This window comes from Oryzias latipes, chromosome 19 (genome assembly GCF_053564925.1).
Source record: "Oryzias latipes strain Hd-rR chromosome 19, Olatipes_Hd-rR_3.1".
Lineage (NCBI taxonomy): Eukaryota > Metazoa > Chordata > Actinopteri > Beloniformes > Adrianichthyidae > Oryzias > Oryzias latipes.
The window spans coordinates 15,809,949-15,835,470 of record NC_136255.1 but is presented as its reverse complement, the minus strand read 5'-3'; the positions used below and the strand labels follow the sequence as shown (position 1 = coordinate 15,835,470).

Genomic DNA, 25,522 nt, shown 5'->3' with positions numbered 1-25,522 from the left:
TAAGTAGAGTTTAAAAGGTTTGATTATTGCAACAACAATGTTAATTAGCTTTTGCTATTAATAACTGATCTGTAAAGTGTGAGTCAATAAATTAGCAAAGTGTTAACTATTGCCACATGTATGTATTTTTACATTTATTTATTTAAAAGTTAATCTAAAGCTGGAAATGTTCCACATTTACTATCAGTAAATAAATGAGTAGTTTTATCTTTATAATAACAGTAACTTTAAAGAACTTATAATTAATAAGTCATTAGTATTTTACTAACAAATTGTTAACACTCTTTTACCAAATAATAAAACCTATTTATAAATACTTAACGACCTATTAACTATTATTTAACAAGTAATTTATAAATCATTAACAATCGGTTTATCAATGATTTGTTAACTAACTATAATTGATCTGTACTATCCAATTTTGTAAGCTTCAAGTCTATTTTTATTTCAAGATCAAATCACCGATGTGTTTTCGATTTGATTCAATTAGGATTTAACTTTTAAACTTTTATTTTGAAACAAATTTGGAGTGCTTATTCAGAAATGAATCTTCGTGCAACATGTGGCCTAACTGTATAAAAGGTGGAATTGTTAAGTAAAAAATTGTAAATCTTCCATGAAATATTATACAATATATATTATTACAATCTATTGAACATTAGAGTTTAGGAATATAGCTAATGTTTATTAGGCAAAATGGGTCAAATTTTTCCTTCTTTGATGACCAGAAATTCTACAAAAATGATTTGCCCAAATTCAAGAATGCATTGCTTAGATTGTGCACAGTGTCAACAAAAATGCATGCATCAGAAACACTAACACACAAACAGCGTTCCACACATCTGAGCACACACACACACATTCAGCTAAGGAAGTCGTGTCTGCTCACTAGAAAACCTCAAAACTCCTTGTTTATGTTGTGAACATACATTAGTGCAATCAACTCTTCTTAGGAAAACCCATCTGAAGTATTTCATCATTCTCTCGCTGGATATTTAGATTAAAGCTTAAGCTTCCAATGCCAGTATGACCTGTCGTGACCTTCATCGCATCCAGCCATCATCAAATCAGAACATTTTGTTTCTAGATGTGACCTCTATTTGTTAAAGGAGAGCTATCAGGCAAAGCTTTTAAAATGGCTTTTTTTCCCCCCCTGCATCTTAAAACAGATTAAGTTGTCATTTCTCTGTGCTTTCTTGACAGTGAGGAGCACAATAATAAATACCAAATGCTTTACTGTCATGCAAATTGGCAGGAAATCAAAAGTGGCAACACAGGCAGACAGAAAGCCACCTTTCTGTCCCAAACACCTGAAAGAAGGCAGTTCGGCCAAGGACAGCTGAGAGGACATGTGCCATGCATTCTGATGAAAGCCCTTCCAAACACAGCCACTGAGATTAAAAGCCCATTTGGGCCCCCACGGGATCTGTGTGCCATTGCTGTCAGCTGGAACAGCCATGACCTCCGATCAAAAACAAAAACGATTGCTTTCTGTTCCCAGGAAGAAGTGGGTGCAACCTAATTAGATTGTTACAGAACAGATTCAGGTGACCTGAAATGAAGTTGTGGATCACTCCCTGATAAGCTGCAACAAACCATCACTGGCCTCCCAACATCACCTCCTAATCATCCAGCCCAGAAAAGCACAGCTGAAGATGTTCTGGCGGATTATCTCCGCAGGGAAACCACGTGTGACGGTGCACCTTTACTTAATCTACCGAGCACACGCGCAATGAAGGCTACCAAGCCAATCGCACCTCTATGTAGGTTGGCTACTCAGCTTCACGTGATGCTCAAGCTATGGTTTACCCACCTGTGCTGCTCTGCAGAACACCACTGACAGACAACTCCATGAGTGCTGCACGCTGCTCTTGCTACTGTACGTTGAAGGGAACTGAACAACTAAGCTTGGCTGAACCGTTTAAAGCCATTATTAGCACTACTTATAGCTTCAGCCAACCAATTCCATGCCCATAGGAGAGGAGTGCACAGGTGCGGGCCCTCCCACACGCACATTTCATCGAAATGTTTCCAGGGACTTTGGGTCGTTGTTTTTAAATTGCTGTCATCTGCATCATGGAAACACACCAATGCTTTGGTGTAAGATGACAAAATGTACTATCGATGTACACAAGCCGGATGCAAAAGACCGGATCATTGAGCAACCAACCCCTAAGAGTAACATGAGAAGCTTTTCTCATTACAACTGCCTCATTTTACTATGATCAATGCAACTGACAGACGCAGTAGGAGAAACCCTGTTATTAGTTGAGGTAAAACTTATTATTTTTCCGATTTTACCACAAACCCGCATCACAGCATTTCAGATCTCCCCTGTTTCTCATGCAATTGGTGTAAAGATTATCCAACTCTGGTTAACCCTGCTGTGTTACCAAGCAACACACAATTAGAAAGTAGGCTTTTGGATCAGCAGCGAAGGGAATCCATTGTTAGATGAAGTTGCTGAAGGAGCAAAATCAGAATTGAGAGAATTATTAGGACAAGCTACCACCTGGAAAAGACTAATATAGCAAGAAAAATAAAATACAAATACTAAAATACAATGCATTTAATGGATTCCTTCTTTAACATTCTGTCTCTCAAAGTTGAAGTGTATTTATGATAAACAAGAACTGGAAAATACTATTTTCGGCGTACTGTAAACACAACTTCAGTTTGAAGGCTCAGAAAAACAGTTACCTATTATAGTCCACACAAATACACATCCAGTTAATGTAATTGGATTAAAAGCAGCTAATCCTCTGATTAGGAGAGAGTATATCGTAAAGCAGAAAAACAGCAACTCCTTACACATTATAAAACAAGCAGGTCATGTTTTTGACACTTGATTTTCTGAATGTTTTGAGAGGAAAAACAACCGATAAATAATCCTCTTTAATGGAGAACGTTGCAATGATCATGTTTGCTGTAGAAATGTAACTCATCTCATCTCTTAAAGCACAAAAGCTGTTAAAAAATGAAATTTTATCCATCTTAATTAAAAGAGAATGTCCAAATGACAGCTTTCTCAAGAGCAGGAATGCTGTTCATCACATATAATTTGGCCTGCTTATAAGACAGTATCCCCTCTGGCAACTGACATAACTCTAATGAAATACATTCATACAAAGTTGCAAAATAAGAGGGGAAAATTAAAGACTTCTTAGAGCAAAGCTGCTTAACTTTTCAGACTTGTTTTATGTGTTTGTTCATACAAAAAATAGACGAGGTAGGATTTCTTTTCTATTAACTATACATTTTTCAGAGCTACACTTATCCTTAGATGCTAAAGGTTTTCCAACCAGCACAAACGACAGAAAAAAATGAGAAAAGTCAGGTCCACGTTACTTGTGTCAGGCGTGGTGGTCATGGTTGAGACTATAACTGGCGGACCAGTGCGACGGCCAACCATCTTGGGGTTGTTAGGGTATTGAGTTTGAAGAGTCGTGGAAGAGGAGGCTGGAACCATGGTATTCTCTGGAGGAGCGTTGATCCCTTTTCGCAAAAGCTGCGGGCTGTGAAGTGGACTTGCTGCTACCATAGGGGATGTTGGGGGAAGGTTGGGAGGTCGTTTCATCAGCTCCATTGGAGAATAGGATCCAGAGTAGGTTTTGGGGGCTACCCCAGGGGCGCCTGGAGCTTGTAAAGGCTGCTGTCCAATAGCAGACATGGCAAGACCAGTGTGGGAATTGTACATGGACAAAGGTCTTCCCTGAGTCATTACATTGTTATATTCACCAGTGTTGGCTGGAAAGGAACCAGTTGCCAGTGGGCGAGCTGCTGGGTAGGTAGTGGTCTCCAGGAGATGTTGGGAGGGAGCGCTACTGGGTCTTCTTCCAAGAAACTCTCCCATTCTTGGAGACACAGTCTGGATGGTGCCAGGAGGTTGCTGCATCAGGCCCGGATCCATAGTCAAGCCCTGGGGCTGCATGTAGAGGTCGTTGCGGTGGGTGAAGCTGTTTGATCGAGTACGAGAAGGTGCTCCACCTGTCTTGTATCCAACTACCACGCGTGACAAAACACGGGCCTGGCCTAAGTTAGGGGCTACTGACCGGATATCATGATCCTCCATCATCCCCAGTGTACCAATGGAATCAAAACCATGTTGAAGCAGAAGAGTAATAGTGCTTTCAGCCAAACCTTCAGCTCGCAGGAAAGCCAGGAAGGTAGGGTCCACCATCTTTTTAGGGTCTGCAGCGCTGGGGTGGACAGGAGGTAAGGTATGGTTCAATCCAGCTGTTGCAGCCACCATAGCTGAGCTGGGATCATAATTTGGGTCATAGGGCAGCCTCTGCGAAGCAACAGCTCCATAAGCCTGGGAAAGAGATCCGTCCATTCCCTGAGAAAGTGAATCCACCACTGAACTATTGGCGGGTGGCTGGCGAGCTTCCAGCGGAAAGACGTCAATGCTGTGGTAAGCTTGTCGAGCAGAAAGAGACGGTCGCTCAGAAGCGTAAATAGGAAGAGGGGGCTGAACCCCGTACACAGAAGGAGAAGCAGACCTGCCGCCAATACGCTGGCCGTCTGGGATCATCTTAGATCCCAGAGATTCCCTGTACAAACGGCTCAGCTCATGCAAGGGAGGGGGAGGAGGCGGGGGAATAAGTGGAGGAGGAGGAGGAAGCCCAGGTTTAGGTGTAGAAGCAGAGGCCAGTACAGAAGGTGTGGCCCTTGTCTGTCCTTGATCCCACATAGGCGTAACCCCCCCAGCACTGGGCCCATAATGCAGAGCTGATCTGGCAAGCATGTGCTGGTTATCCCTGTAAAACCCAGGTTCTTCAGGCGGCTGACCAGATAAGGTACCGTCAGTCAGGTAGTAATCCTGAGGCGGTACCGAGGCCCGCCCTGCCATCATCCTCCTGAGGTAGAGGTTACTGTTCAGATCGGGCGCAGGGCTCTTTCTCAGAAGGTCATGTTGATTCTCTTGGATCTGCCTGTAGAAGGAAAGCTGGTGGACTGGGTCTTCTTTTGGAGCAAGGTGGGGATAATGGTGCATCCAAAGCTCCCGACGTTCACTACCCAGTGGCCTAGCAATGGTCCCACAGTGTTGACAGCGACTGGAAGCCCTGTCGGTCTGGCCCTCACTCCACTCAGGACCTTCCCGGCCCAGAGAGCCACCGAAATGCGACTGCTCACTTTGGTCAGGCATCAGTGAAGACAACAACGAGGGCAGTTTTAAAGTGGAAAATAAAGCTGGGTATTGAATTTCAACTCTCCAGTTACACTCCCCACCCAATCAAATGGGAGCAAGGAGGACAGGTGAGGAAGGAGGCACCCTTTTACCTAATCTGCAACTGTTGCACCCACCCTCCCACCACCACCACCTCTCTCTTAAGTCTTTAGTATCATGTATCTCCCTGCTGGCAGGCTATCTAAATAATTCAGCCCTAGAAACATTAGAAATCCATGAGGACAGACAAACAATATGATGGACACAATGAAAGCACACGTACACATGCAAACGTAAAGATAACACACCTTTAGAGCGAGGCTTTGCTCCATTCAGGAGGGAGCATGCTTGTGCTGGGCATCATGGTTACACTCCAAACGAATACTCAGGGTAAGAAATTGGGGTAAAAACACATGCTGGACAATGACAACAGACTGGAGGAGGGGACGAGACGCGCTAATCCAAAGCGTGTCGATGCATGCTATTGGCAGGGACATTCCTCCCGTCTACTGTGTTCGCCACTAGGGGATTAGTGTCAAACTAAGACCTGCTTAAACCCACCAGCTTGGTGACATCACTCCGGCTAAACACTGTATAGAGCAAACACTGTGCCAATGTCCCTTGATAAATGTATGAAGTGCAAAGCTAGAACCAATTTTGTCTTTTCGTGGGCAACTTCTTGCTGGCACACAGCCGGGGATGAATGAATCCTCCCCATCAAGAGGCTGGGGAGTCAGGGGACCTACATGCATGTCCCTGGAGAGAGGGGGAAGTCTAGTCTGACAAAGACTTGAGGAGGTAACACTTAATCTGCTGGCTGCCTGCAGCAAACCAGGACATGCTCCACTTCAGACACTAAGAATGCACAGCCTCCTCTACTGGGCAACTGCAGTCTCACATATTTGAATACTTACAAATATGCATTCATAAATTAAAATGCATTTCCCAGAAAACAAAAATGTGACTTTAATGGGTCCCAAAAAGTGTGCTTCAGTCTAAAACAACACGTAGGAACAGTTTTTAAACATTCAAATGTAGACAAAAAGTAATATGCTCTTATTTGATACAGATTTGTGCATTTCAGTATAAGAGGTTCTCTGTGTTACATTTTTTCCTAGTGGTTATTGATATTTACATGACAAATGAAATAATTATGCTGATTTAGTTCGGAAAAATCTGATTCGGCACTAGTTGCTCATCGTTGCCTTTGCTGCTTCATGCTGCATACCGGATGTGTGATGCAGCATATGTGGCTTATCTGAGATTCTAGAGCTGAGAGATAACTCTTTGGTGTTTACTTGGTGTCACATGAGTAATGGGAACAGTGACAGAAGGAGAAGAAGGGAGTTCTGATAAGTATGTGATAAAAGGAGAGCCTGGCAGCTTCATCTTGACCTTTCCGGCAGACAATAATAGAACAAGGGAAAGGAAAAATGATTGGGTTGCTCTAACTGGACTGTGACAAAAGAAAAGGCCCAAAAAGAAGAAAAATGGCCTTCAAACAAGTTTTTAGGAGTGTGCTCACAATGAATTGTTTAGATACTACAAAAGAAAAGCTGTTTGAATCCCTTTAGAACTGAAATTAGACTTTGGACAATATCTTACCACATGTCAATTCACAGTGGGACCACCTGAAATAGATTTAGTTGCTTTTCACAGGCCAGTGACGCAATATAAAGAGCGCATCAAGAACAATAAAAAGATTTTTTAATTACGGAACATTGGAATTACTAAAGTAGGTCAAACAAAAAGAAATTAGAGCGGCCTCATTCTCCCTGTGGCGCAATATAGTCAGGAAGGAAGAGCATATGAAGGATGCTCTTTTCTTTTTTTTTTTCATTAAAATGGGAAACATACCCAGCAATTATTTTTCCGCGCAATCCTCGCAGTCTCTGTGTGCTTTTTGTCGCTACAAAACATCATTAATCATTGTGTTGATCATTGAATTGGCCTCTGTGTACGGCAATCGCGGGCAATAAATTTTGGAGCTGTGTGTTTTACCTGAATCTCGCTTCACAGTGAAATTTCAATAAGAACTGAAGCTGCAAATGGCGCTACCTTCCCCTGCCGTTGCTACCCCCTTTTGACCACACACACTGGCTGAGCGGCTGCTACACGGCCCTCACTCTCCCCTTCTGCCCCTGGCATCCTAGTCGGAGCTGCGTATGATACATTTAAAAAGCATTTTTTTTCAAAATGGTGGCTTTTCTGTTGGTTGAAACCATTTTTTTTGGGTCTCCTGGAAGTGACGGACAGGTCTATGTATTTTTTTAAAGGAATTAGCTAAATAAAACTTTTAGATTTCCTAGGCAACAGAGGTTTTCTGTTAAACACACCCACATTCCTAATATGTTTGTATTGTAAGTCATTTAATTTAGTTCCGCTTTAGCAAATGACTCATGTAATACATTTTAACAATATTACGGTAAAAAAAGGGCAAGCAAGAGGGGAATGCCACTTTAAATAGCTTGCCGCAATGTTAAAAATCTACTATTTCTATTACCAACACAATTTTTCCAGATAGATCAAAATCTCTAGAACGAAAAAACAAAAGCTTTTTTTTTTACATATTCTATTAAAATGCGAAAATGACAAATTATCACACTTTGCCACAAAATGGCCAGAAAGCTGTAGGTCCAGTGGTCATCCCATAATAATTTCAAAACTTCCTTTGGATATCCCCGACATGTGTGTTTTGGTTTTGTTAGTGGATTTGAGCCCCATTAAAGATTTTGGCCTCATTCATGTATTGGATATCTGATAAGGTTTTGAGTATGTGGCGGGGATGACATTTTCGCTTAAACGTGCAGTCAGAAAGAAGAATTGCTAAATAAATACACTCCTTGCAGTACAGGACTGCTGTGGGCCATAATGAAAACCTCAAGTACAGTAGGACTGGTTAAATTCAAGAGGATGTCCCATTCTGACTATTGGAGGATTTATAACTACACAAGGATACTTCAGAATGTAACAAGATTCTTTTCAGAATAAACAGATTCACAAGTAGGCTAAAATTGATGCCAACTCAGGCTTGGTCAGAAATAATTAGGCAGTTGTGTTAAAGACCTCTAGGTACAATGTGCTGAACAGACGTCCAGCAACAGTTATGCCTTCAGAGCAATCTGGCCATCTTTCTAGGGCACAGGACGCCAACGGCAGGACTTGGCAAGCCCAGATAGCTGGAGAGAATGTCGATAGCAGCAACTCTACAACTGCTGATCTATTAAACTTTCATAGGGACTTCATAAATTAAAACCGTGGCCAGGAGAACTTGAAAATTCTCAATTACTGCGATTGTACAGTATATTAAAGTTTTAACAAGCCTCTGGGACTTTCATGGCGACGACAAGGGACCAAAAAAAAAAAAAAATAATAACACATGGTACCAATTCTGGTCCTGCAGCCTTTCGACGGCTCTGCGCTATTGAGACAGTTCTCCCGCTCTTTACCACCCCACATCTCTGCATCTAGCAGCATGTCACACATTTACATGGCTGGATGGAGCGTGGGGGGAGAGCTGGATGGCAAGACCTCTTGTTGTCGTGGAGGAGTTTTTGTCTTCCATTTTAGCGGCCCATCTTTTGCCTCGTGTGCCTGTTCGAGCTCTGCTTGCTGATCGTTATCAAGCCAGTGCCCCATACTGCATCACAGATGGGGCAGACAGAAGGGAGAGGCGACAGCCCGCTTGCTTTTTGGAGAGATGAGGAGTGTGCAGCTGAGTGAGAGAAGAGGAGGAGAAGGAGCGGATGACAGAAAAGAAGGAGCAGTAAATGTCATTTGTCTTCACATCGCCAATGACAACAAGATATGTGGCTAAGTGAAATGAAACTCTGATTGGATAAACTGGGTTTGTAAGCAAATATTTACTGAGTAAGTGGCACACACTGATCACTGGGAAAAATCGAATGCAGCGTTGAAGAACACACGCTGGGATGTTGGCGGTCTCTAAACAAGTCTGCATTTCCTTATTATCCACCTTTTCTTTTTGTGGCTCATCAGTTTAAGGTGCACTAGTCATACATCAGTGTGTTACACCTTAAAGCCAAGCACATTATCATGACAAATCCCCCACATAAAATCCCTTTGACAGTGTTGGAGAGTACCGTCAAACACTCTTTTTAAAGGTCATCGATTAAGCAGCAGCCGGACACAGATGGGTTGTTCAGGCCAATAGATGGTCGTAGAGAGGAGTGATTGCATCTTATATGGAGCACAGGTGCGTCTTGCAGTTCCTCATGTGGCCACCTTAAGGGTAATGTGAAAGTTGCACGTATTTATGACGTTCGGGCAAGGCTACCGTTCGGCGCCCTAACACCACACTCTAGTCCTTGAGTGCACGAGCTCCTTACTGACTGCACGCAAATGATGCATCCACAGGGTGTGCAGATGACACGTGAGTACCTGTAGGACACTCGCACAAACTATTTTACACCTGCAGACAACCTGTATCCACCGGTAGGGGCAGTTGTGACAGAGGCATAAGAAGAGATACAACTTCTGTCAGACTCTGAAGAACAAGTGCAGAGCAAAATGATTTAAACCTTTTTTCATTTATAAGGTTTACAGCATCCAATATTAAAGATTTGTGTCCAATCCAAATGCTATTGTGTTATTTATTTTAACCAGATAAAGCCTGACTTTATTCGAGCTATGAAAAAAAATTATAATTGAGCTTTTTTTTAAAAGTATACGCTAATTTTGGAGCCAAAAAGGTTTGTTGCAATATTTGCGACAACAGACACTAAGAGGTTAAGACCATGAGTATGTGCAAGACTGTGCTCAACAACTCAAACATAGTCATCAAATATTATTAACCAACTTCAATTTTTGAAGAATGAATAAATGCATTTATATTGGCTATTTTTGACTTCACCCAAAAAAAAAAAAGAAGATTTATATGAATTAACACCATCCAACTTTTTTTAGTCCCTTAGCGTATTTAAAAAGATTTGAATGTGTGCATTTATATACTGGACTGTAATGCATGTTTTAGGTGCTGTATGACATTCCCTTAGGATTCCAGCCAGTACAAAATACGACAAAACTCTTTACTTTAATTAGCATTTATTGCAATCCTGTCCTAAAAATAAAAACAACAACAAAATAGCAGTAAAACATTTAGGTGTAAAAGTCAAGTACACAGAGTTTAACCGCTGAATATTTATTTATAATAACCTTTTGTTTTATTTACTGTTTTTGTGACAGAAACATTTTGTGCATCTGGTACTTGTATCTATGCTTAGGAGTGTGTGGTCTGTAGAAGGCAAATAAAGAGACTAAATTACTACTATTTATTTTTTTTCTTTAGAATGAACTTAAACCACCAAATGGTTCCCGAGCGTCTGCAGCTCACCGCTCTCCCAAGGGATGGGTCCAATGCGGAGAACAAATTTCACACACCTCACCTGCGTGCGTGACAACTAATGGGACTTTAACTTTAACTTAACAATTAATCAGAACTGCACAAAATACTGCCAAATTCATTCAATATTTAAGCAACGGCATATTAATACAACAGTGGCTGCTTCAGTTTTGGTTTCACATCAGTTTTATCTCAGGGCTGTTTTATTTATTTTCAAATTTGCCACATTACTTATAATCCCAATTTTGTTGTCGCTTACAGTCTTGTCGGCTGATATAACAGGGTAATAACATTTTTACATAAGAAAATGTACAAGGGAAAAGGTCATTTATTTGTTGTTGATACGTTTTGTTCATTAAGATTAGTTTTATTCCTAAATATCGAGGCATTAAGTCACCACATTGCACAGCATGAATAAAATGCAGCTGTTGATTCAAACAATATCTGACTAGATTAGAGAGGCTTTAATCCATCCTAAAGGGTGCAGAACATTGCAGTCTAGGAGCAAAAAGAAGAAAAAGAAATGCATCCGAACCAGCGCTGTCCTCCTTTAACAGCTAATCGACCCAATTGCTGCAGAATGATAAACACTGGTTAAGCTCAAATGAAGCCGGGAACATGAATAGAACCTGAGGCAGAAAGAGACGCGGGCCATGGATGATCATCTCCACAGACGACAGAAATGAATCTCTCCACCCCTGAGAGCCACAGACTAAAAGCTTTTCTTTTCTCCCTCGTAAGGCTGATTTAAAGCTGAAGCTTCCCAGCAGCGTCTTTGATTGAGCTAACGAGAATCTTTTGATAAAATATTGGTAACTAGCACCCTCCCTCCTCATTCGCACACAGGCCAGATTTTGCTAAGTACTTTTAATGGCTTAATCAGCCTCGTCATCTCGCCACCGGGCTTTCTGATAGTTCATTCGTGGTCCCAGTACGACATCCGCAAATATTTACAGCAAACAAACAATTTCATCAACAATATTATTTAAACAAAGGCTATTTACACTTTGCATTGTGTATTTTTTGAAACAACACGAGGAAAAGCTGGGCTTCTATTGGGCTGTAAAGAGAGTGTAGTCTCAGCAGATGGTCTTCAAAGAAAACATTCCAGATATTCCCTTGAAAAAGATTAAGACACAACAACAAAAATCCTTGTGTCTCTGTTTCATTGCCAACTCGGAACCTGGTTGGACTACGAACCTGGATTAGGATGATTTACCACAGCAGCCAAAAATACCCCAGTGAGGATTTTACCTGCAAGTGCAAAGGCTTGCTTTATGTGTGTTTTCCCCCTTTGCTCTGAGACGATCACTATGGAAGCCTTATCACGCTGCCACATGCAATCAGTGGGACAACTCTGGCTGGTCGCTGGCTCATGAACAAATATCAAACCCTCAGCCGTCCCCCCCCCTCTTGTTTTTTCCCTTTTTCTTACAAGTGTGGCCAGACGATGGATCCTCTGATGGCATATGATGGCCATCTGGAGAGCTCATGTGTATTCAAAGTTTGTTAAAAAAAACACTGACCAAGCTGGAAAACATATGCAACCCTTTGCGCAACAAATACTCTAAATCTACATTTAGTAAAGTCTCAAAGACTACGTGACTGATGCCAGTGTAGTGAGGTTACTTAAGGTTTTTATTCCTTTGGATGAAGGCAAATAAACTCAGAAAATGCTGCTGTTCGCGGTAAAAAGGTTCCATTAAAACTTTCCGAACTTTTCGGAACTTTTACCAGGTTTTTAGCTACTGTTACTCTTTAACTGTTGACGCAATCAACGTAATTCCAGCAGAATTCCAGAGAAAAGCAGTTTGTGCTAATATGCAGCACTTTACATTAGTAATCTGCATAGCAATACAAAGCCGATTCAGTCATAATTCAAAGTACCGTAATATGTAATTCTCAATCATGCAATTTGAAAATGCATTTTTCAATTGATTATTCAATGTGCAATTCAGGCTTAGAATATGAAAATACATTTTGCAATTTAGAATTCAATAATAAAATATCCAACAAATATGACAATTTTAAAAATAAAATATTAAATAAAAACCTAATCAATTGCATTTTAAATTGTCATGGATTTTTTATGTCATAATTCAAATGAAAATGCATTTTGCAATTCAGTATTTAAAATATGACATTTTAATACATGGTTTGCTTTAAATTCATTTTAAAGTAACTTAAAATCTATTGCATTGTAAAGTGCCATGCTGTTTTGTGTCACATTCTACATTTTGATATTGAATTCTAAATTGTAAAATGTATTTTAATATTCCAAGCCTGAATTGCATCTTGAATTGTCAATTGAGAATTGCATAATACTTTGAATTATTACTCAAAAAAACTTCCAAACAGAATGCCTAGAAGGACAAAGAGGCAGGAGGGTTTAAGGGAAGTTTTCTATATATTGTCTAGAAAACTGCGTTCTTATTCATTTCAATAACCAGGCATTCACAAGAGTGTCACATTACAGATGGGTCAAACTTCATTCAATTTGTTCATAATAACTCAAAACATTGTTAAGTTCCGACAGCTAAATAACAAAACAACACACTCATTTTTCAGTTCATTTTGGTACACAAGGCTCACGCATCACTTCACCAGGCTGCTGACCACGGCAGGTGTAATGCCCTGACAATCCATCAAATGGAGTAGTTTAGCAAAGTCGCAATAAAAGATTTTGACAGATTTCTGAGCACTGTGTATCACATAAAATAGGTTTCAGGTCGATTAGCACAGCCAGAATTCATAAACAAAGTGCACTGGATCATAAGACACAATGTCAATTTCTGAGAAAATAATGGCTTTCGCACATTATGTTCATAAAAGTATGGTACTTTAAAGGTTAGGATGACATGCTTGGAAAAAGAGATAATCAAGCTCAAAAGGGTTCTGTTGGTGGCTCTTAAAAGAGCCGTTGTGGGTCACTTCTAGGAAAGCACAAAACCTTATTTTGTCATGGCACTGCCCCTCTGCTGAAAAAATCTCACACTTGGTAAAACTCTATGGAAGAACTGTTGGATGTAGTGGCAAAACCGTTGATAGATATTATAACAGATACCAGTAATGGCTTGTGGTTAAAATAACGAGCTTGGACTAAGTAGTGTTCAAGACTAATGTTGATTATTCCAAACAGAAAATAGTATATAATCATTTAGTGACCAAAGACAAATGGAACTCTTTAGTTGGAATAGACGGTCTGTAGTTGGCGTCATAAAAAGGGATATATGGAGAAAAAGTCAAAATATATATATTCATTTATATATAGCTGAAAAATGTCGTCTTGCCATGCACGAATAATGTCCAGGACTTTAGGTAAGACATCTTCTTCTGTTCCCTTCAGGATTTTTTTGACAGCAAACATTCCCTTTTTGAGATTTCCGTGATTTGGTTTCATGTTGTATGTCCTTCCTGACAAAACCCTCTTTATTAACCAGACTTGGGACTGGCACATAAAAACTAAGATTGTCGATCCTTGCGGTGCATTATTTTTGTGAATATTGCTTTATGTGGTGTTAATTTTATTTTTTATTTGTATGTTCATTTACTTATACATGAATTCCTCTGTTCGTCTATTTATTGATTGATTTATCTGTTTATCTGTTAGATTTTTATGTATTTTTGCATGTATGTATGCATTGACCTATTTATTTACATTTATAAAAAGGTTATATTTTATTCTTATTCATAAAGCTGTTGTTTGTCATAGTGGTTATACTAATTTTATATTGTTCTTAGAGACTATTTTTAGGTTCAGAGAAACAAACTACAGCCAGTAATCTGTGTTATGCTGGACAATAACAGCAAACATTCGCTGTTTGTGATTTGCATGATTGCTTGGGCTTTGCTTTTAGTTTAGATGTCCTTTCAAACAAACCCTCTGCATTTATCCGGACTTGGGACCGGCACAGGAAAGCACAAGATGATGCCCCCTCGTGGTTGCATTATTTTGTTTTTTTCCTTAATTAATTTGTGTTTGTTTGTTTATTGATTCATGTATTAAATTCTTTTGTTCAACTTAAATGCATATATAGATGTGTATACAGATTTTATTTATTTGTTTTATTATGTTTCTATTATTTAAATCAATCTATGCATTTGTTTTCTATTTTTTTATTTATGTGTATATAATTATGTTTTCCAATTTCTTATTATTTATCTTTTTATAGTTCTAATATAATTTTATGAAAGTATTTTTTATATAGTTATTGATCAATTAATTTTTATACGCTTTTCTTTGTTTTTAGTTTTTACTTTTATATATTTATTTGTTAGTTGTGTATGTTTATGTATGATTCAGTATGATTAACTATCTTTCCTTTCTTTATTGATTTAAATCTGTTTATTTTGTAATTCTTTTTTAATCTAGTTATTTATTTTTATGTCTATTTTATATTTTTATTTATCTTTCTAATTAATCTATCTAGCTATCTCTCTCTCTATCTAAATTTATGTGCATATATCAATATTTATTTGTCATTGAAATATATTTTATCTATCTATTCATCTACTTATTTATTTTTTTACTTTTAATTTATTTATTTGTTATTTGTGTATTTTTATTGTATTTTTTTATCCTTGTTCATATTTATTGATCTGTTTATTTAAATTACAAATGTTGACTCAGAGCCCAAGTACGCATCATTTTTAGTGTCTTTTTACTTTTATTCATATTTGTAAGGTTGTTTTTTTTTTTGGGAGAAACTAGAGTGCCCGTTCAAATTCTGCTTTTATACTGCCGGCAGTGCTGAGGGGGTATGAACATTTTTAAAGCTTTGCCACACTGACTTCTAGTTTTTCTATTAAGTGGAAAATTATTGGAATCTTTTTGGTGGTTTCCCCCTTTTGTCTTTTAGAGATCTGTGGTAGCACCTCGGGCTCCTGAATGTTCTGACTTTTTTCCTCAATCTCCTCGGGAGTTTTAGAAAAGATTGCTAAAATGTGTTTCTCAGGGACTGTGTCCTGCTTTGGACATTCTGAAACCAACAGTGTTGATGGAAGAAAGGAAAGAGGTGAAATGACAGGTTTATTTCTGCATCTCCACAACCTTAATGAACCACGTCATCTTCTAAATCATAATAAAGAAAATAGTTAAAAATAGGCATCAACAAAACTATCATCGAACAATTTTTGAGAAAAAAAAGTTAACAGAACTTTAATGCCAACTTTAAAACTATAGCAACTTTGACTTCCACCTTAAATACAACTCTAAAGAACTTCCATGCAATGTTAAGTGCTTTTGACACAGAAATATCTTTAAATGCTTCATTTAAAGTTACTTTTATCACTTATAAGATTTTGTATTTCACAAATCCATCTGGATGAAGCCTATCTGCTATACAGACATGTAGTTGTAGAGTTAGATAGGCTAATTCTTCTCTAAGAGTTCTGGTGCATCATCTGTCCCTCCACTTACAGGTTCCCTACTTCAGTTTTTCCTTTTACCAAGAAGGAAGTTCTAAGGGCAGGGATGTCCAGTTAATCAGTTTAGTACAGTTTAGCAATTACCGATTGTATTTTATGACTGATTCCCTCTGCTTATACAATTACAGCTATGAAGCCCGTTGATTATATTGTAATATTGGGCTATATAAACAAAATTGAACTGAATTGAATTTTTGGCATATTCAAAAAGCTGAATAGGTCATTTTTAACTTAATTCATTTAAATTAAAGCTATTACATGTGTTGTCTGTGTTATATGAATTAATATTCCAGTTGCTTTTACATTTTTTAAAACTACTATGTAAATAAAAAAAAACTGTTTTAAAACAAACTTGGATGTCAAAAGCTGCTAACAGCCAACTTTCCTTGGATCTATAAAGAGTAGGATCCAATGTTTCATTTGCAATGAGCAGCGTTGAGGCATTTATACCCTGCAACAAAACAAGTATACTGGCACTGGGGGTAATGGTGCGTCTAGCTTCATTTTCCAGCGCTTCAGTCATGTCTGCCTCAGCCCCCCCCCCCGCTCCCCTTACACTAGCTTCAGGAGGCCCCAGCAGCTTAACAAGCCTCTTGGGGACCCAGCCAGCGTAAAGGAGATGATTTTACCTCAGGATAAACTCTGACAGACACACAAACACAAGCGCAGGAAACATGGTGGGCACTGTCAAACAAGTGGGTTTAAAATGGTACATTCAAAAGGCTACAAACTGCTTGCACACCGGCACTTCTCATTTTCCTCGCTGCTAATTTAACAGAAATATGCTCGTGCACCTCTGCTTTGACAGTCGCAGCATAAAGCCTTATAGATATCGCAGTTCAAGGCAAAAAAAGTGCTGAAAGAAAAGCCCACTGCAGAAACTCGACTTCAGTTTCACGTAAAAACTACAAGCCATAGAAGAGACAACACACAAATAAACAAACTGAAAATGTAGCAGGCAGAGTAAGACTAATATATCCTTTACAGTCAAGTGATAAATGTCAAAGACGTCATTTACAAATGGATTTCTGCACCATTAGCCCTGCCGTAGGACATAAAACTACATGGTCCCTAGCTATAACGCGGTTCACCCTTTGTGGTTTCGGTGTATTTTTTTAAAGTGTAACTTTGCATGCTTCTTTTTAGTTTTTTTTTTTTCCCAAGTGTTTGTGTTCTGCGACCTGATTGGCTGTAAACCTTTGTCATTCAATCTTCTCTGTGCCGTGTCTCCTGTAGAAAATACATTCATCTCACCAACTTTATATAAATCTTTGATCACTGTCAGATCTTTGTTTGAATTTTGAGAGTTTAAATAAGAGAGAAAAGTGTGAAAATGTTCATGTAGGTATGAGAAAAGTGTATAAAATGTGTAGTGAGGGGTTTTACTGCCTTAAAACATCTGTAATCCTACTTTGTAGATTTCACCAATCGCTGGGTTATTTTTAGCACATAACATAGCGATAAACGAGGGAACAATGAACTTAGAAACGTATTTAATCTTTAAGGTCAAAGGCTCGTCTTCTGTCACCAACAGAAAGAAAAAAAGAGATCCAAAATTTGAAGACCCAAAAAAAGCAGTTGTTCTGTCGGACATAATGTCTGCAGAGCGGCAGTAATCCTTCAGAGATTCACCTTTGAATTGTGGGCGGGATAGTTAACATGAATCAAGCCCGACCCCCTTTCCCTCCATGTTACTGAGAGCTTTCCGTTTACAAGCTCTCCTGCTAGCTTACAACCTCTCACAACCCAAACCTAACATTACCAAAGCAAAAAAATTGCGAATAATATTGGAGCTATCCAGTCATACAGTTTGGAGCCAGATACCGGCTCAGACGGGGAAAACTAAGACGTACATGGATCTCCTCATATACTAGGGGATGCATCAGAATGGAGCAGAGCAGTGAGCTTGTGGCCTGACGCAATGTATATTTTCTGTCACAAATACAATCTTTTTCAAACAGAATTTCTTATTTATCTCCTGATTCACAACAATTTGAAAGAAGAAATACTCAGAAAAAGCTATTTCAAGCTTAATTTTCTGAAAATACATGTCCTGCAACACTAAAAAAAAAATGCCACAAGAATAAATCACTCTTTTCTTGAGCCTTTCAGTGTAAACTATATCTATTTATATGATAACATATGGTACAGCAAAGAACAAATTTTTAATAAAATGTTTTTTCCTACTCAAAATTAAGACGACTCGATCTCTGAGGCACCAGCTTTCACGTCAGCGTCGGCAGCGTGTTTGCGTTTCACCCACAAAAACAAACCGAATTTTTGCAAAAATAGATGGATGGGCATATTGTGTATAGAAAATAACAGCTGATCGACACTAGCTATACAAAGAAAGTGGGTGTGTGTTTTAACCTGGGGGCGGTGCTGGCAGTGCAGACTCTGCTCCCCCCTGTTCATACTTATGGATGTGAGGACCCAACCGTTTTGAGGGGCTGGTGCTCAGATAACTGGTTTTTAGAGGAATACCCAGAAATATGTGAATGGATCAAAATATCGCTTTGGGGTTTCATTTCGTGAGGAATGAACATTATAATACAATTAAAAGCTCAAAAAAGTTCATTTTGCATTGTAAAGGCACGTGACCCTTGTGTTATCTTGTCAAAATGACCCCACCCTTACATTGACATGTTATCCCTACCATGACGAAAGCGGAGAGGATTTCATGTAATCCATGGACTCCAGTGAAGATTAAACATCATTGAAGAAATAAGGTTTAGCAAACTGTCTTGTGGGGTCATCTTGACCCCACTCAAAAACCCCAAAAACGTTTTTTGGAGTGAATCTTTAAAACTTTACCAATGTTTCTAAATTTACAGAAAAAAAGAAAACGTCTGTGACAATAGTGACACAAAATAACTTGTTAAATATAATTAATATCATGTCATACTAAAATATGAAACAAACATAAAATATTCAGCACACACCGCATCATGAGGAAACCAATGGCAGCAACATGTATGTTTTATAACCCGCACAAACACGGGTAAACATCTATCTTGTCTTGAGATGTTTTGCAGGACTTCTTGACAGGGAAGTGTTTGTGTATGTTTAAAACTTGGCAGCTTTGTTGCAGGCTTCCATTATCCCACATGGTGGCTGACTATCTGCTGGGGAAAACAGTCTGTGCTCTCGAAAAAACTAGCAAACTCACATAAGTTCCAATTTGTGCTCCGTTTTTTAATCATCAAATGATGGGATGTACTTTAATAAAAGCGGAAGAGATGGCCCTTATGACACATGTTAGGATCTGGATGCTAATTAGCCATGTGGAAAATGATGCAACTCCCCTCCCCCCCCCAAACACCTGCTGGTCTGCAGGAATGTTGTCTCCATGGCAACCATTTTGTGGAGAGAGGGGTGGGGGGGGGCTGGAACTCTTGTTTTACATCCAAATCTGAGAGAAACGGAAATTAATGAGGATTTCTGCGTTGAGCCTCAGTCGTCTGATTTGCTGAATAAATACTTACTTTAACAGATTTAGGAGAATAGCAACAACAAATATGATGTTTTCAACATCAAAAACTCACTTGAGATTAGTTATTTAAATGCTTTTATAACAAAAAAACAAGGAAATAAAGTCAATAGTTTTCTTGATAATACTAAGAAAACAGATTTGATACACCAAGGCTCCAAACACTAAGAATCAATATTTAATCTGCATTTAATTAACCGTGAAATAAAAATTGTAATTGCTGCGAAGATGGGTGTGTATCTTTGGGTTTTTCCCCCCCCCAGAACACTCAAAAAGTCAAGGTGTGACGGATTGAGCTTCACCTTCACAGATCCGGTCCAGACGCTGTCTCTTCACTTTGTGTTTGTCGGTCAGGGACATGGCGTCAAACGCAGCACGGCACAGGACAGCACAGCACAGCGGGGAACCTCTCCTCCTCAGCCACAAATACTGCCACGGTTCAGACTCCTAGTGCACTGTCAGCTCTATTCCCCGGGGCATAACGCCTCAGTATATACACCTGCAAGACAAAAAAACAAAAACACAAAGACACTTGGTTCACAAGACGCGCAAAATAGTGTTGTGAGAGCGGAACAAATCTCTCTTCGGAAGGCTTTAAAGAATCCTTGACAAGAAAGTCGATCTTGCTCACAAAGCGCTGGAGGCAACAGATATGGGAATCACACCTATTCTCACACACAAGCAATCAGCTTCGGTTGGTGACAAAGTGCTCCATTTGCTCAGAAAGTTCATCTCTTTTTTTTGTTGTTGTTTAAAGTGCGTTTTCCATCTGTCAACTTTGTCAAACTCATCTCTCAACACATTGCTGTCTCACTGCAGTGCCGCTGCGGCGTCTTCAATGAAAGACTTTGTGTCAAGAAGTCACAGAAATGACTTCAGATCATAAAGGAACCTGATAAAACTTGACTGAAAACAAAATGATGCCACTTCTCTGAAGAAGACTAACAGATGTGCAGTGTTAGTACAGTTAGATCAACAGGAGGTGGTTCATCCCTTTACATACGCCCATGTAAGGGTGTGACAGTTCATTTTAACAGTTCAATTTATATGTGTTGTCTGCTGTTATGCCTCTTAGTAGTTTTTATGTTATAATATAATAAACCTACCCTGCCTCACTCCAAATAGTATTTTCCAATATCGATATACTGTATATTTTAATTCATTTTGAAGTGCTTCAATTATGGTATAGGTCGATTGCCTCAGACAGACTGATGTGGTTGGATCGTAGGAATATAATCCGATTCATTGATTAAGTCCATTCATTGTTTTACTCCTTCATCATTGCCACAAAGAAGAGTTCAAATAAGAAGATTAAAAATTTTTCCAAAGGTTATAGCAAATGCAACAACAAGCCTTTGTGTTATCTTGCACAGCTCTCAGTTGATTTACGCTGTCAGACTTTCAGGCAATCATCGTCGCCACAAATGCCTCATTGTTGGGAAGAAAACAGTAGAGTACACATTTCCACACTGGCAGTACATAAAGAATGACTATCAGCAAGGAAATGAATTAAAATCAAGTTTGCGAGGCACAGCGAGGATTGAACACTCTCCCTCTGGAAACTCCCTCTGAATTTGCTCATCCAGAACCAGAGCTTGAGGCGTCCCTGCTCCTAAAAAAGGAGCTTTTCCTGAGAAGCATCAGGGACAAAACAGTTCCTTAAAGACTCAATTACCCATTTAATAAGGAAGATCGAAGGGGAAAAAAAAGGAAATCGAGAAAGCTTTCAGGAGCTGTCAGCTGGGATTGAGGGTGGTACAGACGAGAGGTGACCTGTGCTCCAGCCTTCAGTGTAATTTATCAGAATTGGCCTGTCAAGTGGGGGGTTCAGAGCTGGTGTGGGCAGCAGGAAGGACCTGACATTATCAGGGCAGCTCAGTACGTATAGAAGACTTTAAAGTTCTAAACATCAGTTTTTTTTGTATAAAGCTAAAAAAATCTATTATTTATCAGAGCTATCAACTCTTTTTCTCATGCAGTCAACTCTAGGCTTTTCCTCAAATCAACCAATGTTTTAAAAAGGTGGAATTGTCCTGCAGCAAAGGCCCCCTGCCACCAGGAAGTACCGCTCTCATGAGGGTTCTGATTGGTATGCAATTAACCTCTAGATTAACCCCAGAAAAGGTTTTGCAGAAAGACATGTAGTCCGTCTTCTTTTGTTAATGGCAGAAAATAAGCAAAGCAGTCATCTCGAGTAAACAGAAGCTTAAATTTCAGGGAGATTCCCATACATCTCAACTATCAAAGATTTTCTGTACCAGGAAAAAAAAATGTTATTTAGACAGAAGGAAGCTGCATATTAGCTTACTTCCAGGTTGTCTTTCAAACAATGACGTGCTCAGCTTGGGCATGTTAACAGCCTCGCCCTGTTACTTGATTCATCTCAATCCCTCCTCCACTTCCCTTTTCATCCGTCCATCTCTCAGTGGTGCCGAGGTCCCTCACACAGTCATCAATCACCGGGCCCACTTCCAGAGCTGTACACTCTGTGTGTGTGTGTCTATATGGGGGGGGGCTTAAGGGGTGATAGACGGAGGAAAGTGGAAAAAGAGAGTGCTTACCCAACGAGAAGGCCCAACCCTTCACCAGTTCATAAAAATGGGTGGATTCCGAAGGAAAAAAAACTGTTATTGAAGCTCATAATGCTCTCAGTAGGCCAGAGAAGGGATTCAAGCAGGGATTCTGCTAAATCAATCCAAACACAAAGGTCACACAATATTTAAGAGGCATTAGGTGATCAATAAAACTCCCAGGCTATAGCGGCAGCGGCTGAAGAGAAACATTTGTGCACGAGTGGCGAGCACGGCTGCCGCGGGAATCCATATTGGTGACAGTTGGCTCTGTCTCCCAAGGATGGCTCAGCTGTGAGTACAACACCACACCACAAACTCAGTCCAACACAGAGATCACTGTTTCTATAAAGCCCGACAGTAACGACACAGAGGAAACAGGCTTTTCTCAGATTGACCGGAAACCAATAACCATGACGCAAACATCTGAAAGACGTGTTTATAGTTTACATCTACAAATTAAGATATGTTGTAGGTTGCTACATACATAAACTGGATCAGCGGATTATTTAGTTAAAAACAAACAACAAACAGTAAAACAACATTTTTTTTCACTTGTTGAAAGTTGTGGATGGAAAAAACTAGATTAGAGTCTATGAAGCAGCAAATGGACATACAATGTTCCCTTGTTTATCATGGGAGTTACATTCCAAAAAACATGTGACAAGTGAAATCCACAAAGATAATAGATGCAAAACTCCTCACTACTGACTTTTCTCAGACAGACATTTTCACACTTTTCTCTCTTTTTTAAACTCTCAAAGTTCAAACCATGGTAGAAAAATAAGTTAAGTTTTCTAGAATAAAAACAAAGATCTGATCAGTATTGCAGATTTATGTAAATGTAGTAAACTAAACCATTAAGGTTAATCGCAGTAGAGCGAGGGATCTCTGTATTTCACAATTATCAAGACATTTCACAAAATCACTTGATTTCCCTTCCTTGATTTTCTTTCGGGAAAGTCCAAACATGTGATTACATCGTCTCATGTCTATTGCAAAATATTGATTGTGGAAAATATATTTGATATTACAAAGCATTTTGAAATATCCCATCAATCTCAGGACTACAATATTGCAACTTTGCAAATGTAACAGCATTTACTAAACTCATTGAGTAAGTGAACCTTTGCTGTGATGGTGGTGATACAACAAAAGTAGCAGTTGGAAAAGCTCAACATGGCAGCGTGCTGGTTAGTCCTGATCTATTGAACCTAAATTTGTCAATTTTGGAAATCTCAGTTTCCAAACACTAACTTTTACCATTTTTTTGTGTTGAAGACAATTACAACAGTCCCTAAAAGGAATATTTGCTCCTAATTTCTTCAGGTTCTCTTTGCACGTCTTTGCATCACTGATGCAGCCAAATATTTTTACGGGTTACATCATTCGGTGATGTAAAACGGACAGTACAGTTTCACAACTGTATTTCCTGCCTCTGTTGCTTGGCAACCCACATCATTTTCTATTAAGATGGGGTTGAGTTGGCAGCGCATTATTAATAGGTTTAGAAGCCAACACAAAAAAAAATGAAACAAGCATAGGGTCCTGGAGTCCAAAGGTTCCAAAATTAAAAATGAATCCCAAAAATTATTAAATAAATTAATAACTCTCTTAGCATGTAGGTTGAGTTGTCTTACATAGAAGATCTCAAATGGCTTAGTCACAACTGCCCTGACAGCTAAATATGGGATGTCTGCAAGCAAAAAATTGTTCAAACCCAAACGAGGCACACAGGCACAAAATTTTAATATGGTAGACCCGAAATGGTCACTCGCATTTTTTTTTCCCAAAGGCACGCTGTGAGTAGTAGATTGTAGTGAAAACTTTTACGATAAAGCAAGGACAAAGTAGGGGAGAGGAAGGCCTGTTGTGTGGATGTTTCATTTTTGTCGACCCCCTGAAATTCTGTGGACGGCACAAGGGCTTATAAGTATTGTTTACGTAGAACAGGCCGCTACTCTAAATATATATAGCGGCCCTTCCACAGGGGCCAGACAACCCCAAAAACCACAGCACCCATACAGGTCAGCCCCCACTCGGGTGCATGTCAATATTTGGGCCACAGTTTTGTTTCAATTCGATATTTTATTTATGTATTATCACTACAACAACAACAAAATCATAAAACTATATTTTTTATTTCATAATAAGTATGTAGCAAAGAAGAAAAACCATTCTGTTGGCGTATGCTAAGCCTCGTGCAATAAATAATAAATCATTCTTAAATTTTTGTACTACATTTGAACCTTATCGTAACGATAAACAACCAGTAAACTTGTTGCTTTATGGTGCTTCATGGTCTTATCCCCCCTCCCCTCCTATTATCACCCTCCTACCCCCCTCTCCCTCTAACATCCCTCCCTTTTCTTCCCTTCTTTCCTTTTCCGTCCGGTCCAACACCCAAGATTTTCAAACATGGTTGAAATTAATAAAGTTTGGCCTCAATTACAAAAGGGGTTTATTCAGACATACCTCTGGTTTGTATGAAGATTAATAACCCCTCTTGTTAAAGTAAAATATGTCCAACACAAGAGGCCCTCAGCTCTCATCTGTCTGCCCAGCTGTTGGACAGGACAAGTTAAAAAAAATAAAAAAAATAAAAAAATAAAAATCATTCTTAAATTTAGCACACTACGCGTTTGACACTTTCAACGTAATACTGGTATCCTGTAGGGATGAGATAATTCACTTTCCTCACTATCTGGTTCAATGGTGTAACATATCGGTTTTAAACAGAATTGTGGTGTCCCTGCCTCGAGAAGCAATACTGAATGTTTACACAAAGTACTTGTAACAACAGTCAGAGGTGAAGTCTGAGCAATCACAAAAAAATGATTGCACACTTGCCTATCTGTAAACTCCTCTTAAAAAAACAGTTTTTGACATTTATCAAAAAAGTGTTACAAGTTATTGGCATGAAAACTTTTTCACAGGTCTGTTAACTCGCTAACAGCAACATCTACGCAGTAATCCAGTGAGTCTCTTTCTTTTGTCGTCGTTAAACAAACCACTTTTTTCTTTAAGATAGTTAGTGTACGCATTAATATAGAAACAAAAAAAGCAGATCATAAAATAATAACAAAAGACCAAATGCTAATATTGTGCATGCATCTTTATCAGAACAGAGAAATACTGTTTTTCTGACTGAAAGTCTCTCTGAAGTATAAGCAGCAGCAACATTTTCTATTTCCTGGGGGGGGGAGACGACGACACCTACAGTGGCCTATAGCATTCTTTGCTAGTTCTCTTTTAAAAAAAAATACTAGTCATCTTTTTACGAAATACAATTATATTTTCCAGTTATATAAAAAATAGAAGGGTGCAATAGCTGACGAGAAGATATTATAAACATGTTTTGTTGATATCAATATTTACACTTTGGTTTAAGTTTATTGAAAATCTTACTTAAAAATATCAAGTGACATGTTCTTTTTTGAGATTTACCAGAAACCAAACAAGCAAAAAAATAAAATAAAAAATAATCGCTTTGATTTAATTCA

The 25,522-nt window shown here is 39.0% G+C and overlaps 1 protein-coding gene across 9 annotated transcripts in view; it reads right to left on the bottom strand.

Annotated features, from left to right (window-relative positions):
- LOC101175355 (C-terminal-binding protein 2) overlaps positions 1–25,522 on the bottom strand; it is a 104,264-nt gene that overhangs the window by 33,254 nt on the left and 45,488 nt on the right. For 4 of the 9 annotated variants that reach the window (XM_078937981.1, XM_023949168.2, XM_078937982.1 and 1 more), the window contains one exon: positions 19,752–19,948. The exons of 1 other annotated variant lie outside the window; for it this stretch is intronic. In XM_078937981.1, the coding sequence (XP_078794107.1) occupies positions 19,752–19,809 (58 nt within the window). In that variant the 5' untranslated portion in view covers positions 19,810–19,948. Of the gene's footprint in view, positions 1–1,813; positions 1,890–3,348; positions 5,221–5,478; positions 5,580–19,751; positions 19,949–25,522 lie in introns of those variants that run through there. 4 more of the 9 variants (XM_023949167.2, XM_023949166.2, XM_023949173.2 and 1 more) reach the window with 3 other exon arrangements.